At 63.1% G+C, this 21,212-nt stretch overlaps 1 protein-coding gene across 1 annotated transcript in view; it reads left to right on the forward strand.

The window, feature by feature from the left end:
- The window catches only part of RIN3 (Ras and Rab interactor 3), a 117,401-nt gene that overhangs the window by 90,305 nt on the left and 5,884 nt on the right, over positions 1-21,212 (forward strand). Inside the window, exons 6-8 of the mRNA XM_051826438.2 lie at positions 18-1,544; positions 6,640-6,948; positions 18,503-18,634. Of these exons, the coding sequence (XP_051682398.2) occupies positions 18-1,544; positions 6,640-6,948; positions 18,503-18,634 (1,968 nt within the window). The remainder of the gene's footprint in view (positions 1-17; positions 1,545-6,639; positions 6,949-18,502; positions 18,635-21,212) is intronic.

The raw sequence follows: 21,212 nt of genomic DNA on the forward strand, positions 1-21,212 counted from the left end.
ACCTCTGCTTCCCACAGGCTTCTGGGACTCTTCGCTGAACCCGCATCGAGGCGGAGAGAGCCCCCCAGAGCCCGCCAGGGACCCGGCCCCCGGAGCGCCTCCTGCTGCCAGCCCCAGGGCCCCCGCGCCGTCCGCCAACTGCTCTTGCGAGTTCCAGCTGTCCGTAGGAAGCGACCGCCTGTGGTTTGTGAGCCCTCTCTTCATCGAAGACTACGGGGGCGCCCTGCCCTCAGACCAGCCGCCCCCGGGGAGCTGCCCCGCACGCCCGGCGCCCCCCACCTCCGATGCTACCTCGCCCACCGCCAGGTGGGCTCCGCGCCGCCCGCCACCGCCGCCACCGCCCCCGGCGCCCGCCCTGCACCCCGCGGGCCCCGCCCGGCTTCCCGCACCGCCGGCTCCTGTGTGTCCTCTGCCCGCTGCCCGCCCGGCGTCTGCCCCCCACCCCGCCCCCCACGCCCCTGGCCCCCCAGACCGACCAAGCCAGCCACCCATGACAGCCTGCGACCGGCTCCTGCGCCCGGCTGCCAGCCTGGGGCCCCTCGGGGAGGAGGAGGCGCCATCGGGCGCAGCCCCCAGCCCCGCGCCGCTGGCCACAGCTCCTCCGCTGCCGGCCAAGAAGGGCCTTCCCGCCGCGCCCCCCAGACGCCGCCTCTCCGAGAGGGTGTCCCTGGAGGACCCGAGTGCGGAGATGGCAGCAGCAGAGGGGGCCCAGCCGGGCCCTTGCGGGGCGACCCCACTGAGCCTGCCTCCCCAGGGGCCCTTGGACATCCTGGAGGAGCGGCCTCAGAGCACCGCAGAGCAAGGCCAGGAAGCAGAGGCCAAGGCCGGCGATCCAGGCGTGGTGCCAGGGCCGCCGCCGCCGGGGAAGACCAGACAACCCCCGGTCCCGCCCCCCAGAAAGAAGCGGATCTCCCGGCAGCTGGCCAGTGTGCCGCCAGGCCCCGCGGAGAGCGCCGCGCCGCCCACGCACGAGGCTGCCGCCCCCGAGAAGCGCACGCCTCCAGCCCCCGGCGAAGGCCGCAGTCCTGCCCGGCAGGCTGGGCCCCCATGCCTCCATGCCCAGGCCGGCACCCCCCGACCCCACAGCTCTCCAGAGTCCAAGGGCTCCCTGGCCTCTCTGCCCGACGGCTTGGGAGTGCCCGCCTTGGCCGGGGACCAGGACTCCTACTCGACCAGCAGCACAGAGGAGGAACCGGAGCAGTTAAGCCTCCCCAGCGTGAAGAAGAAGCCGGCGATGATTCTGGGCAAGGCGCGCCACCGCCTGAGCCTGGCCAGCTTCACCAGCGTCTTCCAGGCCCTGCTCTCCAGCGACCGCAAGCTCTACAAGAAGGTGGTGGAGCTGGCCCAGGACAAGGCCTCGTACTTCGGCAGCCTGGTGCAGGACTACAAGGCCTACAGCCTGGAGATGATGGCGCGCCAGGACTCGAGCACCGAGATGCTGCAGGAGATTCGCACCATGATGACCCAGCTCAAGAGCTACCTGCTGCAGAGCACGGAGCTCAAGGCCATGGTGGACCCCGGCCTGCACTCCGAGGAGGAGCTTGGTCAGTGTCACCGGGGCTGGGGGCGGGGCGATGGGCAGGGCCCTGGGCTGGGAGCCCCTGGGCACAGAAGAGGCTGGTGGAGCATGTGCGGTTGGTGCCCCCCTCTCGTCCCCTCTCCTGGGCGCGAGCTGCCCTCCCCAGCTTGCGTAAGCCCGTGGCTGCCCCCTTTGCTGGAACATCAGCTTGGCCATGTGTGAGGGTGTATCGCAGGACTCCTGGGGAAGCAGAATTTAAAGACAAGTTTGGGGGCGCAGAATGTTGCATGATGCGCATTTTCCTCTTTGGGGCCCCCTTGGTGGGATCCATATTACCCACACCCCCTCATCTCTCTGCCCACAGCCAGTTCCTCAGGGCGGGGACAAAGGCTGGCCCGCGGGCCTCAAGGCAGGGCTGCTCTGTGGCTCAGTGTCTGCCCCAGACAGGTGGGAGCCAAGCTGGCCCCTGATGCGTCACTCCCCCTCGCTCCCCTTCCTGCCAGCTCTCCCGTGATCGGTCACGAGCACCCGGATCCCACATGGGGCTCTGTTCTCAGAGAGCTCGCGGCTCCGACACCCCTTCTGCCGGAGTGCCCCGGCCTCCAGCCTGTGATCCAGCAACTCCATGAGGAGAAAGCTGTGTTACTTCCCACTCCACTGCACACCTAGGGAAATACCGAGCAACTGCAGTCAGCACTTGGTGCCGTGGCCGCCGTGGTTAGGACACGGGCCTGCTCCTGAACTGGTTGCCTGGGGAGCAAGCGCCACCCCCGGCTCTCCGAGTGCCACCCTCCCTGGCATGCCTCATTCATTCCAGGGCCAGTGATGGGCACAAGAAGGAGCATTTGTGGTTCTGCGACTCAGTAACTTAGAATTTCTTCCAAAAGGAGTGAGAGGTGATAACTTTCCCAGGGCCATGGGATTTTTTTTTTTTTTAAGATTTATTTATTTGAAAGGCAGATTGACAGAGCCAGGGCAGGTTCAGGCTGAAGCCAGGAGCCCTGAGCTCCATCCAGGTCTCCCGCATGGGTGGCAGGGGCCCAAGTCCTTGGGCCACCACCTTCTCCTTTCCCAGGCGCATAGCAGGGAGCCAGTGCCAGGATGTGAACTGAGACACTCCGATGTGGGATGCAGGTATCCCAGGTGGCTTCTCGACCCCTGTGCCAAACGCCTGCCCGCCCTGGGGTAATTGGATTTTGATAGCAGACTCTGGAAACTGATCCATTGGCCCGGTGGCAGGGCCGGTAGTGGCACGGCAGGTGGACTTGAGGCCTGAAGCCTGCACTGTGCACATGATGCAGGGGTCCTGGGGTTGCTCGGGCGGGAAGCTCAGGGGCTGCATAAGCAAGGCCCCCAGTAGCAACTCACAGCCGGGACAGAGAGTCAGTGACACTGGCTGTGCCCCGCAGAGCTCATTATCTGGGAGGCAGTGAGCCACGTAGGCAGACGGTCAGCCAGCAGCCAGCAGTGGTGTGCAAGTGGTGCAGGTACAGAGAGGGGGCTGGGGTCTGACCCTCCGTGAGGACGGAGCTGCAGGAGTGGCTGTGGGTAGTGACAGGGGCAGGGTGAGCACAGTGTTGTCCCTGGAAGATTGAAGTGACAGCTGCATCTGTCCTGGACCTGACAGGAGCTCGGATCCAGGTGTAGGGTGTCGGAGACACAGCGGGGTGACTCGAGTAGGGCCCTGGAGGTCCAAGTTCATAGTTTTTAGGGGAACGAGTGAGCCAAACAGAGATGTTTGGGTACCAGCAGCACACATAGAGCCGTGAGACCAGATGAGGCCATCCGGGCCGGAGGACTGAGCCCAGCCAAGAGGGCCTGGAAGGGCATGGGAGGACGTGGAGGACATGAGTGGCTCAGAGCAGCCTGGAGGAATCTGTGGTCGGCACTGCCTTCCGGATGGGCTGTGTTGTGGAGAGAGAGTGGTGGGAGGGCTTCCTTGCCAGGGAGAGACGTCAGCGCGGACAGAGGCGGCGGGGTGGGGGCCGCGGAGGTCGGGCTGAGGACCGAGCTGCAGGTGGCAGGGTGTGTGGAGGGGACGCAGCGGAGGCTGGGCCAGCGGCTGGGAGGGGCAGGGCCAGCACCAGGAACCCTGGCAGGCAGAGGAGGTGGAATTGCTGGTTAGACTTCGCCTGGGGAGGCAGCGGCAGGACACAGACCCCCCCCCCCGGGGTCTCTGGGCAGCTCTGTCTGCGGTGCCCGGATGCCAAGAGGCCCTAAACTCAGAGTGGTCCATTAGGCAAAGGCAGGGAGTCCCCCGAGCCTGCCACAGACAGAGGGAGGAGGTTTCCAGGCAGACAGAGGGTGGCTGTGAGCTGGGCCCCCATGGAGGGCGCGGCCTGGAGCTGCGGGTGGCAGAGCAGGGCCGAGCAGGTGACAGGAGCAATGGCAGCATCCCAGACACTGCACGTTTCCGCCTCGCGACAACCCCAAAGCCTGGTGGCCTTGGGCTCCTGCTGCTCCCAAGAAACCACGGCTCGGGGAGCTGTCTCCTGTGGCACGGAGCCAGTGCACAGCCAGGCTGACGCTGACCAGGAACGCACCCCTCTGCCGCTCTGCTCCCCACCCCCAGCTCTGCCCGTGGGCCGGGTTGGCTGGAGGAGATGTGGAGTCCAGGGCAGATCTCAGGCAGAGAGGAAACAGGCCCTGGAGGGGAAGGGACTTGGCCAAGGTCATGCAGCGTCCCGGGGTGGTGCAGGGTCAGTGCTCCTCCAGCTGCAGAGGCTCCAAGGGCGCTGAGGTCGAGACGTGAGCCTGGTAGGGTGACAGGATCGGGGTGGAGGCAGGGCCACCACGTGTCCCTGCTCAGGGGGGAGAGGGAGGGCGAGGGAAGACCCAGGGCACCCCGGCCAGGCTACACAGCAGGGAAGGCCTGTCCAGGCCTCAGCTTAGACTCAGCCATGGAAGCAGGAGCTCCTCCCCCACCCCCAGGGTGGCCCAGGTGACTCCCTGTGGGGACAGGACTTGGGATGCTCCCTTGCTGGCCAAGTAGCCAAGACCGTTCCCCTGGGTGGGGACCGGGGAGGCCACGCCTCCTTGAAGCTGTTTCTCTGCTGTCACCCACAGCAGCTGAACAGTGTCTTGGCCAAGCAGGCATAAATTCAAATCCCTATTCGGCTCCCAAGCCACCCATCAGCGCCTGGGCTGGCCCTGCAAGGCAGGAGCAGGCCCGGCCGGCTGGTAGAGCGGCACGAGGGTTGGGGGAAGCCCGCAGAGCAATGTGGTCACGGCAGAGCCTCGGGGCCACAGGGAGCTCTCTGGTTTGGGTCTGAGTGCCTGTGACACGGGAGACTGGAGACTGAACAGGCGGCCGTCACCATCAAATGTGCCGATCACGGTGACACGCCGTGCTGTGTGACAGTGTGCCCTCGGGGCCAGGGGAGAGCCCGCTGCCGTGACTCGGGCAAGCGATGGCCATGGTGGCCTGACCAGTGCAGGTGGGGGCTGGCGTCAAAGTGACGCGGGGCCGCGGCCTGGATCCACCGTGTGTTTGAGGTCGCAGACAACAGGACTTGAGCGCTCGCTGTCTCAGCAGCTGGGGCCATCCCTTTGCCCAACCTGACACTTAACTGCTTTTTTTTTTTTTTAACTTACTTGTTTGGGGGACGGAGGGAAAGAGATTGCCCACCTACTGGTTCACTCCCCCAAATGCCTGTAACAGCCAGAGCTAAGCCAGGCCGAAGCCAGGCACCTGGCATTCAGTGAGTCTCTCATGTGCACGGGCAGGGGCCCACGGATTTGACCGTGAGTACCTGCTGCCTCCCAGGTGCGCATTGCCAGGACACGAACACAGGCTTTCAGATAGGGGACGCAGGGGTTCCAGCCGGCGTGTGAGCTGCCGCGCCGTGGGCCTGCCCTGCACTTGAGTACTGAAGAAGACACATCCAGAATCTTCCCTCCAATCATTCACAGAGTACCCTGGCCCTCAGCATACAGCTGCTCAGGTTGTCCACTGCACAACTCAGTGTGAATAGTACCCCCTGTAGCTGTGTGCTGCTGGCAGCTCTGGGAGAGTTTAATCTGTGCTAGGCCATGTGGAAAGCGTTAGGATACAATGACCAACTCGTATGAGGATGCTTGAAAAAGTTTGTGGAGAAATGGAATTCAAAGAGAATTTGGAAGCGGGCAATTTGGCTTAGCAGTTCAGACATTCGTGTCCCGTGTCCAAGTGCCTGGATTTGATTCGAATCCTGGCTCTGGCTCTTTGGTGTTTTTTTTTTTTTTTTTTTTTTTTTGAAGATGTATTTGTTTATTTTGAAAGTCAGAGTTACACAGAGAGAGATAGAGAGGCAGAGAGAGAGAGAGAGAGAGAGAGGTCTTCCACCTGCTGGTTCACTCCCCAGGTGGCTGCAACGGCCAGAACTGTGCCGATCCAAAGCCAGGAGCTCCATCCGGTTCTCCCACGCGGGTGCAGGAGCCCAAGGACCTGGGCCATCTTCCACTGCTTTCCCAGGCCATAGCAGAGAGCTGGATCGGAAGTGGAGCAGCCAGGACTCAAACCAGCGCCCATGTGGGATGCCGGTGCCGCAGGCGGCAGCTTTACTTGCTACACCACAGTGCTCTCCCCCTGGCTCTGGCTCTTGACTCCAGCTTCCCACCGAAGCGAATTCTGGGAGGCAGCAGTGCCGGCTGAAGTGACTGGGTTCTTGCCACCTGATTGGGAGACTTTGGATTGAGTTCCAGGCTCCTGGCTTCAGCCCTATGAGAGATGAACCAGTGATGGGAGCGCTTTCTCTCTCTCTTTCTTCTCTGACTCTCAGATAGCTATAAACGGTTTTTTTCAAGGTGCATTGATTTGGTGCACAAATTTTAAAATCCGTGCATATGGTCAGTGGCGGGGGGGGTGTCTCTGTGGTTTTGAAGACAGTTTTTGCACAAAATAAACTCACCTTTGCATTCCGTTTTCCCATGCACTGTTGGAAGGGCTCTGGTGTTAGCACCCCAGGGGTGCCTGTGCCTGCCTGGGGGGCTTCTTTTTGCACGCCCCCCACCCCCCAACCCCCATCCCCTGGGCCAGAACCACAGGGTCTGGCCACCGGGGCTGTGAACATGGCCTCCGGGCGGCGGCAGGGTCGCTGCCGGCGCCGCCCTCACCGCCGCCCGCTCTCGCCCACCCGCAGAGGCCATCGTGGAGTCGGCCTTGTACAAGTGCGTCCTGAAGCCGCTGCAGGACGCCATCAACTCCAGCCTGCACGAGATCCACAGCAGGGACGGCTCGCTGCGGCAGCTCAAGGAGAACCAGCTGGTGATCCTGGCCACCACCAGCACCGACCTGGGCGTGACCACCAGCGTGCCCGAGCTGCCCACCATGGAGAAGATCCTGCAGAAGTTCACCAGCATGCACAAGGCCTACTCGCCCGAGAAGAAGATCTCCATCCTGCTCAAGACCTGCAAGCTCATCTACGACTCCATGGCCCTCAGCAACCCAGGTAGGGCCGGCGGGCGCCCGGAGGCGGCTGCGCAGGGCTGGGACCCCCGGGAGAGCCTGGCACTGGGGAAGCCTTTCCAGACACAGGGGCCCGGCTGAGGGGTCAGGGTGAGGGGCCAGGGCATGCCAGGTGATCCCCTGAGCTCCCCGGGGGCGGTGGCTTGATGACTGGCTGATCCAGGTGGGAGCCACCTGGGGACTAGGAGGAGGGCCCTGGGTGGCTGGTCCTGGGAGACCAGCATCGAGCCAGCCCATCCCAGGCCGCTGGAGGCGATAGGAAGAGGCACAGGGCTGCAGGACACAGCACCACAAGCCGAGGCACACAGTCAGCCTACGGCATCGGAGACTGGGAAGTCAGGGCGGGGGCTCGCCAGGCGCGGTCTGTGCCAGGCGGGGTCTGTGTACGTGTCCCGGGCCCAAGCTTCTCCTTTCCCTAGGGACACAGCCCCTGGGTTAGGGACTCTCCCTACTGCAGTGTGACCTCATCTGAGCTATTTATAGCTGCAACAGTGCCATTGCCAAATAAGGCCACACGCCGTGAGGGGGTGGCAGGGACTCGGTACCCACCGTGGCAGGTGCCATAAGCAGCCAGCACTGCTGACGGCTGCCTGGGCCGTGGGGCCACGGGGCCATGGGGCTGTGGGGCAGGCGTGCAGGTCTGGGGCAGCACGCTGCGGCCTGGCTGGGCTCCCCCTGTGGGACTGAGGGCAGAGGCAGCTGGCCAGTCCAGGGTGGGGGTGCCTGGGCTGTGAGGTTCACAGGTCAGCTTGGCCTTGCGCCCATGGCTGTCGCTGGGGTACGGAGAGAACCAAGAACTGAGGCCTGCGGAGCCGGCGCTCTGATCCACGTATTCCTTGGTCACAGAGCAGCCCGGATTCAGGGGTGAGGAGGGAGGGCCGCGGTCGCATTGCAGGGGTGTGGATGTAAGAAGGGGAGTCCCTGGGACCTTGGTCGCCAACTGATCACTGTGCTCCCCCAGGCAGACGAGCACTGTCCCCGTGCCTGGTGCACACCCAGTGGGCAGAATCCTCACTGGATTCTGTCCACCAGTTACCCCTCTAGCTGGATGCCCTTGTGCAGTGAGCAACCTGTGTAACTGTGCGTGGAAGATACGGCAGTGGGGAGTGGAAGCACTGTCCTGATCTGCCACTCACTGCTGCGAATGATTTACTTGGAGCCCGGGGGCCTCTGCCAAGGAAGCTGCTTTACCGAGAGGGGACACTGGGGCCCCTGGTGGTTCAGGGCAAATGTCAATCAAAGCAGCCACAAACGCACCTGTTTCAGGAGCCGTGGCCACCGCTGTGCCAGGGCCCCTTGCCCTAGAAAAGCTCCCCTCACAGGCTGCCTGGGCCGCAGTTCCGAGCGGGAGTCGCTGTCTTCTGTGAGACTGATGCGTGCCCTGTGGCCATCTGCTAGGGTGCGTGTCCTGTGGCCAGCTGCTAGGGTGCGTGTCCTGTGGCCAGCTGCTAGGAGTAGCCTTCCCCGGAGACAGGGGCCGCAGTGACAGAACCGCACTGTAGCCCCCATCACGATGCCGGGGACGTGGCTGGGAGAGAGGGGGCCGTTGCAGACGCGGACACAGCGAAGGGTTTGCTTCTGTGGCGTGGACTTCAGCTCGGGGGTCAGGTGCCCCGTGCAGTCAGGAGCCCAGAGAACAGGCCCAGGATGCAAGCTGCACAACTGAGTGACCCTCTGTGAAACCCCAGAGAGGGGCGGTTAAGCCACGCCCACGGTCATCCCACATGGGCACCGGTTCAAGTCCCGGCTGCTCCACTTCTGATCCAGCTCCCTGCTAATGCACCTGGGAAAGCAGCAGAAGATGGCCCAAGTGCTGGGGTCCCTGCACCCGTGCGGGAGACCTGGGTGGAATTTCTGGCTCCTGGCTTCGGCCTGACCATTGCAGCCATTTGGGGAGTGAACCAGTGGATAAAAGATCTCTCTCTGCTTTTCTCCCTCTCTATATATATATAACTCTGCCTTACAAAAAAAAAAAAAAAAAAAAAAAAAAAAAAAAAAAAACAGGAAAGTAAGTGGGGTTCAGTGGGCAGCAGGCAGAACCCAGAGCTCTCAAGAGCTTGGCATGGTCAGCCCTAGGGGTCCAGAGCCCTGGGAAAGTACCCAGCATGCCTTGCAGCGGCGGCATGACCCAGCTGAGGGCTGGCGGGGACCAGCCAGGAGCCTGCTCACACCTTCACAGAGCGAGGCAGCCCTGGGTCTGCAGCAGTGGGGGTGCGGGGGGCAGGCTCGGAGGTGCGTGTGGAGGGGACCAGCAGTGAGACTGGGTCAGAACAGAGCGAGGTCCCGTAGGACCCTTTGCCGGGGGCAACCTCAGAGAGAACACACAGGCTGCCCAAGACCCAGCCCTGCCCCTTTCTGGCTCTGTCACCGGGTTCAGGTCACTCAGGCACACAGCCTCAGTCTCCCCTATGTGCAGGGACGCAGCCGTGCCCACCTCGCCGGCTGCTCATTGGCTGCGGCTGGCGGCCGGCACGCACTATAGTTACTACCTGCCCTGGCCTGGCGTCTGATCCAAGGCCTCACCAGGATTGAGGGCAGGGCCAAGGGCTCCGCCCCCTGAGACGTCATCATGGCGTCCGCGGCGGGGGCTGAGAAAGGGCCATTCCATCCTAGTGGGGCTCCGTCCTGTTTCCGGTCCTGGCGGCTGTGGTCAGACACCGTGAGCTTTGCCAACAATGAATTTGCTCAATGAAACCTTCCTGGAGAGCAGGGACAGGGAGGGAGTGGGGAGAAGGCAGGCAGGGCTAGAACCGGCACTCCTGGCACGGCTGGCAGTGAGGCGAAGCCCAGGGGGCTTAGGGCCCTCCGTCCTGGCTGGGGTCCGGACAGGGGGACCCTGAGCGGGGCAGGTGAGGATTTCCCACGGAAATCGCTGCGTTTCTCAGCTGGGACCAGGCAGATCGCACGCCCCTCCCACTCCAGGTGAGCACTGGACTGGGAGTCCAGCGGTGCCCGGGCTCATCTGCTCTCTAGCAGGCTGGGGCCGACCTGCTCAGCCCCAGTTTCCCCCACGAAGAGAAATGCTTTGGGGTTTACCTGCAAACGTGGGCTTGAACCCCAGCTTTGGTGCAGTGTCCTTGGGCGTCAGTCCCACTGCGCCCCCAAGCGCGTGAAATGGGGTTGAGATGCTTCTTGCCTGAGGGGTGGGACAGCGCATGGGAAGCACGTGGACAGCACCTGAGCCTCAGCTTTCCCACCCATAAAATGGGGCCGGGACCACCTCTCAGGGCATCCAGGAGAATCAGAGATGAGCGTGTGTTCTCACGTGTCGGGATGCAGGAGCCACCGGCTCCCCAGCGAGTTCCCCAAAACGTTGGGGGCTCAACCTCGCGAGTGGTTTCTAAGCTGGGTTCCACGTGCCACAGGAGAGGCCGAGCCCCAGGCCAGCCCACAGGCCCGTGGGTTACAGGCAGGGCTGCGTGGGGGTTCTGCTGCTGCTGTTTTTAAATCTTTCGTTTGGAAATCATTTCGGACTTCGGAGCTCCAGGCACAGCAGTGGTGCATCGGGCCAGGGGAGCCGGCTCCCCTCGTACTTTTGTGAATTAGTAAGGTAGACCCCGCCTCTTGGTCAGTTTCTCAGCCTGCCAGCGCCATCTTTGTTAGGGGCATTCGGGCCCCCGAGGGCACGTGTGTGAGCAGGTGGGTTTCCCACGCGGAGCTGGCCCGCTCTGAGTGCCCGTGGGCCGGACCCACGCCGTCCTCCCACGCTGCCGCCTGGCCTCCTAAGGGCTCGGTGAGCACGTGCCCTCCTCCAGTGCAGATCCGTGCCTGTGGCTGTCCCGTGCTGCCCGCCTCCTTCCTGTGGAATTTTCCACAGCCTGCCTTCGACTGAGGACGTTGATGTGTTTGAGGAAGACGGGTTGCCCCCGCCCGGCTCTGTAATGGAAGTTCCTCATTTGGGGTTTGTCGGCCGTTTCTCAAGATTAGATCGGGTGGGCCTTATCAGCCAGATCCCAACAGACAGTCTCTTCTGATCTGGACAAGCAGCGATTTTAGGCCTCCGACTGCCGCCTCCCCCACCGTGGGCACCCAGCGGCTGGTGCAGCCCGTGCTCTGGCTACTCCAGTGTCACCCAGGGCCCCCGGGGACCCCAGGCTGCGTCCTGCCGGCCTCTGTCAACCTGTTTCTTCCACCAACGACCCCACCACCCAGCCTGCCCCAGCTCTGCTCCCCGACTGCCCAGGCCCTGGCCTCCGGCGAGGGTGCCCAGCCTCCTGCTGGCTTCACCCAGGCCCGCTGGAAACAGGACTGCTGTGGGGCCCGGCTGCTGCCTGCCCATTGGAATAAGAAGAGAAGGATGGACTCAGATGCGGGTCGGGAGCTCCCAGAAAGAAGCTGCTGTTGTGCCCGTGTGCCGAGTGGCCCGGCGCAGGCCGAGAATCCTCTCGCTGGGGAGCCCGTGCCGACATCCCACACCAGGCAGCCAGCCCGGGAGCCGACCCGAGTTTCAGAGTCCCCCCTCGGGAGCATTTTCCATGAGGGGCGGGGTTGGGGTCCCGGGTCAGGCGATTGTGGTTCTCCCAGGCAAACGGCTTTGGATGAACTTGACCGTCCTGCGGCCAGGGACAGACTGGGTTCCTGGAGAGAGCGTTAGAACTTCTGGATTCATCCCTGCTGTCACTTTGACAGCCAAGTCATGCCCACCTCCTTTTAGAAAAAAGACTGATTTTATTTATTTAAAAAGCAGTATGGCAGAGAGAGAGAGACAGAGGGAGAGAATGACCTTCCAGCCACTGGTTCACTCTCCAGATGGCCACAGAGCTGGGCCAGGAGCCCCACCTGGGGCCCAGACACTGGGACCATCTTCCGCTGCTTCCCCAGGCGCATGAGCGGGGAGCTGGGTCGGAAGTGGAGCAGCCGGGACTCCAGCTGCTGCGTCCGTGTGGGTGCTGGCATTGCAGGCACTGGGCCAACCCCACTGCACCAAACGCTGGCCCCAGGTCATTCCCGGCTCTTTGACGGGGGAGACAGATCCGAGCCCAGGACGCCCTTAAGATGGGAGCAGGAAGGGGGGATGAGCAGGTGAGACTTCCGTTGTGAGGAGCAGGAGCCATCCCAGGGGCAGAGGGGCGGCCTCTTCGCTCCTTCTGCCGTCTGTTGAAGCCCCTGATGCCACAAGCGCTCCTCCATGCCAGGCAACAGAGTGCACAGGGCCAGGCCATGGGACGTGGGGCCAGAGGGGTGGTGATGGAGCCCAGGCCTCTCGCCGCCCAGCACCCCAGCGGGGGACCCTCTGCCAGGGCAGCCTCAGAGAGAACACACAGGCTGCCCGGGACCCAGCCCTGCCCCTTTCTGGCTCTGTCACCGGGTTCAGGTCACTCAGGCACACAGCCTCAGTCTCCCCTGTGTGCAGGGACGCAGCCGTGCCCACCTCGCCGGCTGCTCATTGGCTGCAACTGGCAGCCGGCACGCACTGTAGTTATTACCCCCCCCCCCCGGCCGGGCGTCTGATCCGAGGCCTCACCAGGCTAAGGGAGGTGTTGTAGGTCCCTGTCCTTGCTTCTCCACCCTGGTCCTGGACATCTCCCATTCTGAGGCTTTATAGGACACGCCCCCTCCTGTCTTGGATGATTATCGTGTCCAGTGTTTAACAGGCACCGAGCTAAGCACCACCCAATGGGATGTGGGCACCGTCATTATCCCCATTTTATAGCCAGGAAAACTGAGGCTTGGAGAGGTCCTGTAGCACATTCAGGGTCACACCTGGGCAGGTGCGTGGTGGACCTGAGACTTGAACCCAGGTCTCGTGTTGAGTCACTGCTCTCTCCTGCCTCCCCGGCTGGCTTTTCTCCCGTATCCCGGTGTCAGAAATGAGCTTGGCAGAGACAGACCCGGGCCGCACAGGCTTCGTATCGCTGCCTCCATGGCCTCCAGCCCTCTCCAGCCAGGCTGGGCCTCTGTGGCTCCAGGCCTCCGAGCCCACGGCCTGCAGGGCTGCTGAGCTGGGCGCTCTGCAGGGAGGCGGTGCCAGTGCCTGTGGGTGCGGTGTTGCTCAGAGCAGTACTGAGACTTAACCTACAGGCACGTGTGCAGGGCGGCTTCGGGGAGCTCCGAGAGAGAGAGCTCCGCCTCCCGCCACGGCAGCCCCGCCCCACGCCACGCAGCCCCGCCCCGCGCCAGGGCAGCCCCCGCCTCGCGCCACGCAGGGGCCCGCAGCCGGCTTCAAGTCTTTCAGCTGGGCAGTGGTCGAGCGGCAGGGACTCCTGAGCACTCCGTGGGGAGCACGCGCGGGGAGCACTCCCGGGGGCACCTGCGGCTCGTTTCTATGTGGAGAGCTTTGCTTCTCCAGCGTCTCGCAGCAGGTGAAACACGCGTGCGGCCCCTTGGCCAGCTTGTCACAGGTGCCCGGCGTCCCTGCAGGCGGCACACGGCTGGAACTTGACGGGAGGACCACAGAAGCCACCGGGAGGTGCAGGCTGCAGCCAGCTGGGTGTGATCCCTGACCCTGCACGCGTCCCAGTGGCACTGGCTGAGGCCCCACGGTGCGCAGGGCTGGGCCTGGGACTCCAGGCTTCCCCTCAGTGTCCATGCCCCTGACCCTGACCCGGGCAGGACAGAGTGGTGTCCAGTGAGAACACGCCCGGCCTCGGGTCAGTCCCCTGTCAGCATTCTACATCCTAAGCCCGGGGCTGGGGACCAGGAAGGCAGCGATGGGCAGAGGCTCAGAGAGGTGTAGCGACTTGCCCCAGCTCCCACAGCCTCCATCCCTGCCCTCAGGGAGTGGCCCGAGTGAGCGAAGGGCGGGCCCTGAAACAGGACGATGGAGAGCTGGGCACCCGGCTCAGAGCCTAGGAGCTGCTTGGGATACGCACGTCTCTGGATGCCCGGGTTAGGGTGCCGCTGCTCCACTTCCGGCCCAGCCCACCTGGGGGGCAGCAGGTGATGGCCCAAGCACTTGGGGCCCCGCCACTCATGTGGGGGATCAGATTAAGCTCAGGGCTCCTGGCTTCGGCCTGGCCCAGCCCCAGCTGTTGGGGGCATGTGGGGAGTAAACCAGAGGATGGCATGAAGATCTCTCTCTCCCTTTCAGATGAAATAACCTTTTTGTAAAGACCTATGGGAGCTGGAGCGGGGACCACCCAGCCGCACAGGAGGATGTGGGCGAGGACAGGAGAAGTGGGGCCGGGGGAGGCGGCCGGGGCGTCCCAGGCAGGGGAGTGTTGTGTGGGAAGGGATCCGGAGTGACCGTGTGTTCAGAGTTCGGGGACGGGCCCGTGACGCCACACAGCGAGCGGGTGACGCCTGGGAGGCGGATGCAGGCAGAATGTTCTGGGTTGGAAGTTGGAAAGTAGAGTGAGCTACCCGGGAGGACGTCGTGGAGAAGGTCTTAGAGACACGTCCACGTCCACGTCCACGTCCACGTGGCTCTCGAGATCGAGTGGGATGAGAGCTTCGCTGTGGATCAAAGGATAAGACGCGGCTGCTGGGCAGCAGGAGGGGCGACTGCCCGGGGCTCTGCGCTGACCGGCCATGGCAGGACAGGCGGCCCCCGAGGAGGGGTGGGGACTCCGGCCCTGGGCGGGCAACTTCACAGAGGTGGGGAGGCCCCAGGGGGAGACGAGTCCTCGCTGGTGGGGGAAGCACTATCGGGGCTTTGCAGAGGCCCATCAGAGTCAGGGCTCCGGGCTCTGGCTGGGGGCTCTGCATTCACTCATTCACTCATTCACTCATTCACTCATTCACTCATTCATGGGTGCTACTCCTGTCCTCTGTGTACCGGGAGACAGAGATGAGCTGCTCATGGCGGGGGCTGGGGACCTGCGCGGGGTCGGGAGACCCCCACAGCGGGGAGGCTGAACACGGTGTGTGTGGAGGGGGACAGGGAATGGGCCCCAAAGCCCTTCCTAAGGGGTTGGCCAAGATGCCCCAAGAGGCCCGTGGGGAGGGTTTGTCCACTCTGCCTGCAGGGCTGGCCTTCGGCTGGAAGCAGGATGTCCTGCCCCAGGCCTGTGGCCCCTTCGGGGGAGTGCCGGAGGCCGCGCCGGCATTGCAGGACGTTGCACGGAGTCCCTGACCCTCCGTAGCCGTCACCTCCAAGAAGCCACCCCAGATGTTGCCGGAATGGCCTGGTCCGAGCGCCAGTGCCTCACCGCCCCCGTAGGAAGGCCATGTTCTCTGTGCTGGGCGAGCACACAAGCTCAGAGAGGTGAAGCAATCAGGCCAAGGTCACACAGCCTGCAGGCGCACGCACCGGGACTTCACACTGCAGGTGCTGTGTTCTCAGTTCGCCCACCTCGCTGCCACACCCAGTGGGTTCTGAATCACTCTCTTGCTCTTTCTCTCATCATCTTCTCTCAAACGCCCTGCGAGGGCATCAGGGCCAGTCTTGCTGGCCCCAGTTTGCAGATGCAGAAACTGAGTGTGGCCAGGGAGGCAGGGGTCCGTAACCTGTTCTCGGGAAAATCAAGCGGGCGAGTTGTGAGCAGAACTCACACCCCTGCAATGGAGCACTGGGCAGCGGGAGCCATGGAGGGCCCCGAGGAGACGGGGGTGTGGAGGAACAAGGTCTTCCCTGGGTAGCCCACGTGTGCCCCTGGCGGCGGGCCCAGCTGGTCTTGTGCCAGCCGCTGCCTTGGCCCCACCTGCAAGGCCAGGGTGTGGGTGAGGTGAGCCAGGGCTGGGGAGTGCCATGGGGGTGCCGGAGAATCCACAGTCACCATGACACCTGCTGTGTGCCTATCACACGTGCACGCTGTACATGCTTAAAACTAATGGAGTGCTTGCTTTTTAGCACAGCTGCTAGGTCGTGCGTCCAAAGCTGCTCCAATTCCAGAATGTTTTGGTCACACGAGGAAGAAGCCCTGTGCGCGCTGGCTGGCACTCCCTGTTCCCTGGTCCCCTCAGTCCCCAGCACCTGCTGCCTGCTCCAGGCCTTTCACATAAGGGAGCGGGAGAGCGCCACCTGCTGCCCGCCTGGGGCGGCGCACCACTTGGAACTTACGGCGTTTCCCCCGTAATACTCTCTCAGACCACGGCTGGCCACAGAAAGTGAAACCGCAGATAAGGGGGTACTGGCGTTGGCACTGCTTACGGCAAAGCACCCCCCTGTTTCCCACTTGGTTCAGCACCCGAGAGCCCGTTCTGGTAACTACCTGTGGCTCTGGCCCAGTGTGGTTCAGCCTGGCTCTGCCCACTGTGTGACTTCATCTACACAGACCTGGCCTGGGCACCTCGGCCTGCAGCCTCGATGCCGGGGTGGAGACAGGAAGGGACTTGCTCTCGTCCACAGCTCCTGAGCGGCAGAGCTGGGATTCGAACCCAGGCCCGAGGCCGGAGGCACAGCTCTGCCCGCTGCACCTTGGGAGTTCAGCTCCCCAAAGCCTGTGCCACCTCCTCCGTGGCACTGCTCAGGGGAGCAGGTGTGAAGTCCCCCACGGGAGCTGCTGGCCCTGAGCAAGATGACGTCATGAGCACATCATCCCCAACAATGCGATCTTGCCAGTCGCGTCCCTTCATGTCCCCCAGATGGAGCCATGGTGCTTAGGGCAAGAAAAATAGTTTTGTTCCCCCAAGAAACAGGCCTATTTCCTTCTCAAGGACAATGAGAGAAGGGCGTAATGATTGTGTTTCCCTCTTCACTTTAGCCACCAGGAAGCTCAAAGCCAAACGTGAGAAGGTTTGTAGGTTCTTGCTTATTCTTGTGCATTTAGGTTTTCCTTCAGTGCAGCTCCTCCTCCTGGAATTGGTACTTGTCTTTATGTTGGCTTTATTTTTCCGATTTTCCTGTTTTGTCAGGTGTATGTGAGGACTTCAGGAAAGTTTTTGGAAAGTGGAATTGAAAGATAGAGTGCAAAGAAAATTCGAAGTCCATGCCCAGTGATGTGACGGGGCAGGAAGCTTTCAAAGACCCATAGACGTGGGTTTCAAAAATTTTTTGCACCAAAGTAGACTTGGCTTTATCGTCCGTTTCCCAAGAGCTCCTTGCAGTGCCCTTGTATCCCCCAGCGGTCGCCTGAGTCCTTCTGAAACGCGCCAGTGGACACAGGCTTCGGGGGGAAGCGCCTGTGGACTGATGGATTAGTCTCAGCCGAGACGCCAAGGGCCACAGCCCCGTGTGCGTCCTGCTGGGGCCACGCACAGCCCTGGGAACCGCTGGCTGAGATCTAGGGACCCCTGCCTGAGCCCCGTGGGTTAGAGGAAGTGAGAAACCAGCTGGGGACTGCGTGGCCATCCTCCACTGGGCAGACAGTTCCCCAGGGGCCTGCAGAGGCATCCCAGGCGCCCACAGGGACCTCCAGGGGATTCTCCTCTCCCCGCGGAGCCCCAGCCTTTGGCTTTGTGTCTTCAGAGCCAGCCTGAGCCTCGTGGGGGAGGCACCTCGTACCCCGTACGGCACCTGCTGCTGGCGGCAGGGTGCTGAGCCCTGTGGGCTGTCTGCGGGGCCCGAGCGTGGCCAGGAGCCGTTCCTTCCGGAGGGGCTGACGTTTGAAGACACCTGGAAAGGCCACAGCCCCAGCGTGGCGGCGAGCAGTGGGATGTGAGGTCTCGTCTGGTCGCAGGCCAGCGTCTGTTTCCCGGGTGGGGCAGGAGACGCGTGGTTGTCGGGGTGGTCGGGGGGAACCTTCCCAGAAGCATCGATGTGCGGCCCACAGCTGCTGCTAGGCAGAAGTGCTATGGCAGAAGTGCGACGTGAACTTGACCGCCAAGCGGGCAGCCAAGGGTGGTCGAGGGAAGAGCTGGGAGGGGTAAGGGGGCCGGGTCTCGCTACGGCCCAGAGGGCACCTGGCTGCTGCCTTGGCCTCTCCAGGAGGCCCAGCCCAGGCCCCTCTGGGAGTCAGAGGGAGCAGGGACTTTGTCCCCCTCAGCCCGCAAATCCCTGGCCCTGGCGCTGGGCAGGGCAGGGCCGGGCACAAGGACAGCCTCCCCGGTGGGCACTGGGCACGGTGGTTACGGCCTCACTTGGCACACCTGCATTCCATACGGGACCGCCTGGGTTCAGGTTTCTGATCCAGCTTCCTGCTAACGCAGGTGCCCACGGAGGAGTGGATCCCCGCTACCCACGTGGGAGACCTGGCTCCAGACCCTGGCTCCTGGCTGTGGCCCGGCCCAGCCCCGGCTCTTGCAGGCATTTGGGGAATGAGCCAGCAGATGTAGTTCTCCGTCTCTGCCTTTGAAAATAATCGACGCGTTTTGGCCGGCGCTGCGGCTCACTAGGTTAATCCTCCGCCTTGCGGCGCCTGCACACCGGGTTCTAGTCCCGGTCGGGGCGCCGGATTCTGTCCCGGTTGCCCCCCTTCCAGGCCAGCTCTCTGCTGTGGCCAGGGAGTGCAGTGGAGGATGGCCCAAGTGCTTGGGCCCTGCACCCCATGGGAGACCAGGAGAAGCACCTGGCTCCTGCCATCGGATCAGCGTGATGCGCCGGCCGCAGCGGCCATTGGAGGGTGAACCAACGGCAAAGGAAGACCTTTTTCTCTGTCTCTCTCTCTCACTGTCCACTCTGCCTGTCAAAAAAAAACAACACCAAAAAAATAAATGAAAATAATTGATGCGTTTAGAAAGAGCCCCTCGGTGGTCACTTCTCGTCCTTCCTCCCCCAGGGAAGCCCTACGGGGCCGACGACTTCCTCCCGGTGCTCATGTACGTGCTGGCCCGCAGCAGCCTCACCGAGCTGCTCCTGGACGTGGAGTACATGATGGAGCTCATGGACCCCGCCCTGCAGCTGGGGGAGGGTGAGTCCCCCACCCCGGCGCCCCTGACCCGGCGCGCAAGGTGCAGGGCTCGGGCTGAGCCCAGGAGACGTGAACTTGAGTGTGACTCCTGGGCCAGCGAGTAGCCTGGGAGGGGCGATGAACCAGGAGGAAGAGAGACCGACAGCTGCTGGGGTGGGAGGAAGCCGCCCACGGGGTGCTGGAGCATGCTCCCTGGAGGGCTTCCTGGAAGAGGTGCCGCCAGAGCTGAGCGTTTGAAGGCTGAGTAGGAGCCAGCCAGGTACAGAAAGGGAAAAGGCAGTGATGGACGAGGGGCAGCAGGGGCTGGGAGTGTGGCCCAGGAGGCTGACACGGTGGGCGGCACCCACAGGAAGGAGTCTCCCCCCCAGCGCCCAGTGCTTTGACAGTCCCCTGCCAGGGGCCTCTGCAGTGGGAGGGGGCAGTGGCGTGGAAAGAGCGCCCTGTGTCCCCGTAGGTGGGGGCAGAGATGTGGTTTGTGCCACCCCACCCTCCGCTTGCCTTCCCCCTACTTCCTCTCGCCCACCCAGCCCCAGCCACGCCTCCAGGGAGCCAACACCGGCTTTGGGGGAGCCCAGCTCGTCCTCTGAGCCTTGAAGGGTGGGGTGAGGCTGCCAGGCCCCACCAGCCCTGTGGGCATAGCTGGCCCCCTGCGGCCACATGTGTTTGTAACATCTGTGGGTCTCTGGGGAAGTGTGACAGGTGGTGCTGTGAGCCATGGACGGCTCAGGGAGCCTGCGCGAGCCCCAGACTTCGCCATCCTGTGTGCCTTTGGCTCGTGGCTCGGGCACCTCATTTTCTTCTTTAGTTAAAATCTTCCGGAAGTTAGAACAATGTATTTCCTAGGAGGGTCCAGGAATTCAGGAGAAGCCAAACTTTATTTAGAAGTGATTATCTACTGCCTGGTACCTCCACCCACACATGCACCTGTCTGCAGCCAGCCAGCCATTCTTCAGTTTATGTATCTACAAGCCACCTGTCTGTTGATCAGTCAACCTACATTTCCACACACCCACCTGTGCCTTTGTCCATCTGCCTATCCAGCCATCCATTCAACCTGTGTATCCACACACACACCTGTCTCTTCACCCATCCATCCATGTGTTCACCCACTAGGCCGCCTGTCCATCCATCCATCCATCCATCCATCCGTGTATCCACGTTTCTTCATCCATCCGTCTACTCACCCATCTATTTGTCCATCCATCATCCATTGATTTATGTATCCACCTGTCTCTTCATCCATCCATCCATGCATCCATCAGTCCATCTGTCCACCCATCCACCTGCCCATCCACCTCCCTATCAGTCCACCCAGCCATCCACCCGTCCATCCATCCATCCATCCACTTCACACATCCATCTGCTCATCTGTTCATCCGTCCATGCCCCAGTCCACCCACTCATCCATCCCCCACCCGCCTATCTGTCCCTTCCTCCCCCCCACCCACTCACCCCTGCCAGACACCTGGGCTGCAGTGCAGGGCAAGACAGGCAGGGCTGGGGGCCTCATCAGAACAAATGCGCCCCACACTTCAGGACTTCCCCCTCCTGGGGCCTTCACGGGCCTTCCTGTTTGTTCTGTGTGGCCCTGAGCACACACATGGAGGGGTTCCGAGGCGGAGGAGTGGCCGGGGGCCTCCCAGCATCACCGACCTGTGTCTCAGGCCCCCAGAACAGAGGAGAGAGGGTGGGGTGAGTAACAGGGCTGTGAGGGTGAGCTTCTGGGCACCCCGTTTCCCCGCGAGGGACGCAGCCTGCCCCGCACTCCCAGCAGGAACCTCGGTGTGGTCTCGGGGCTGCGGTGCCGGCTCAAGGCTCACATGTCAGAAAGCCCCATAAACAGTACCCCAAGCCAAGGGCAAACCAAGGGAGAGGGCTCCCACAGATCGGACCCTCCGGACTCGCAGCCTGCCTGGGGAGAAGGCTCTCAGGCCTCCGCGGGAGCCCCGAGTCCCGGCACTGGGGAGGCCGTGCGCCCACTCACGCAGCACGCACGGGTGCCTGAGCTGAGCCTGCACTGAGCCTGCGCGCCCGCTGACGCAGATCCCGTTTCTCAGGGCTTCCACTCCAGTGGGGGACTCAGAGCAGAGTGAGCGGCTCGGCACTCGAGCTCCTGTCCCTGTCCCGCGTGGTGAACGCCGAGGAGAGGGGAAGTGGCTGGTGGGCTGGAGAGATTGGGGGGGGGGGGCTCGGGTGGCCAGGAGAGCACTGAGCTCTGAGCAGTCAGCAGCTCCCCCCCCCTTTCTCTTCTGTTTTGGGCAGGTGCTGCGGATGGTCCTGGGGAGCAGGTGCTGAGTGGTGGGGCGGGGGGGGGGGTCAGAGACATGGAGGCCGTTGGGGGCTGGGAGGGAGCAAGTGCCTGGGCTCCGTGCATGTGTGAGCCTGGCCCCCTCTCCTCCATCCCCGGCCCGCAGCCCTGCAGCGGGGGGGGGGGGGGGCCTCATGGCAGAGCAGGGACAGGGCGGGGAGCAGCCCTCCCTCTCCTGTGAGCCTGCGGCCCTGCCCGCTCCTGCACGAGGCTCCGGGGGTCCTTCTCGTTGCAGAAGCCTCGGGAGTCGGGTGGGAAAGGGGATTCTCC

This window comes from Oryctolagus cuniculus, chromosome 20 (assembly GCF_964237555.1).
Source record: "Oryctolagus cuniculus chromosome 20, mOryCun1.1, whole genome shotgun sequence".
In the NCBI taxonomy this organism is placed as follows: domain Eukaryota; kingdom Metazoa; phylum Chordata; class Mammalia; order Lagomorpha; family Leporidae; genus Oryctolagus; species Oryctolagus cuniculus.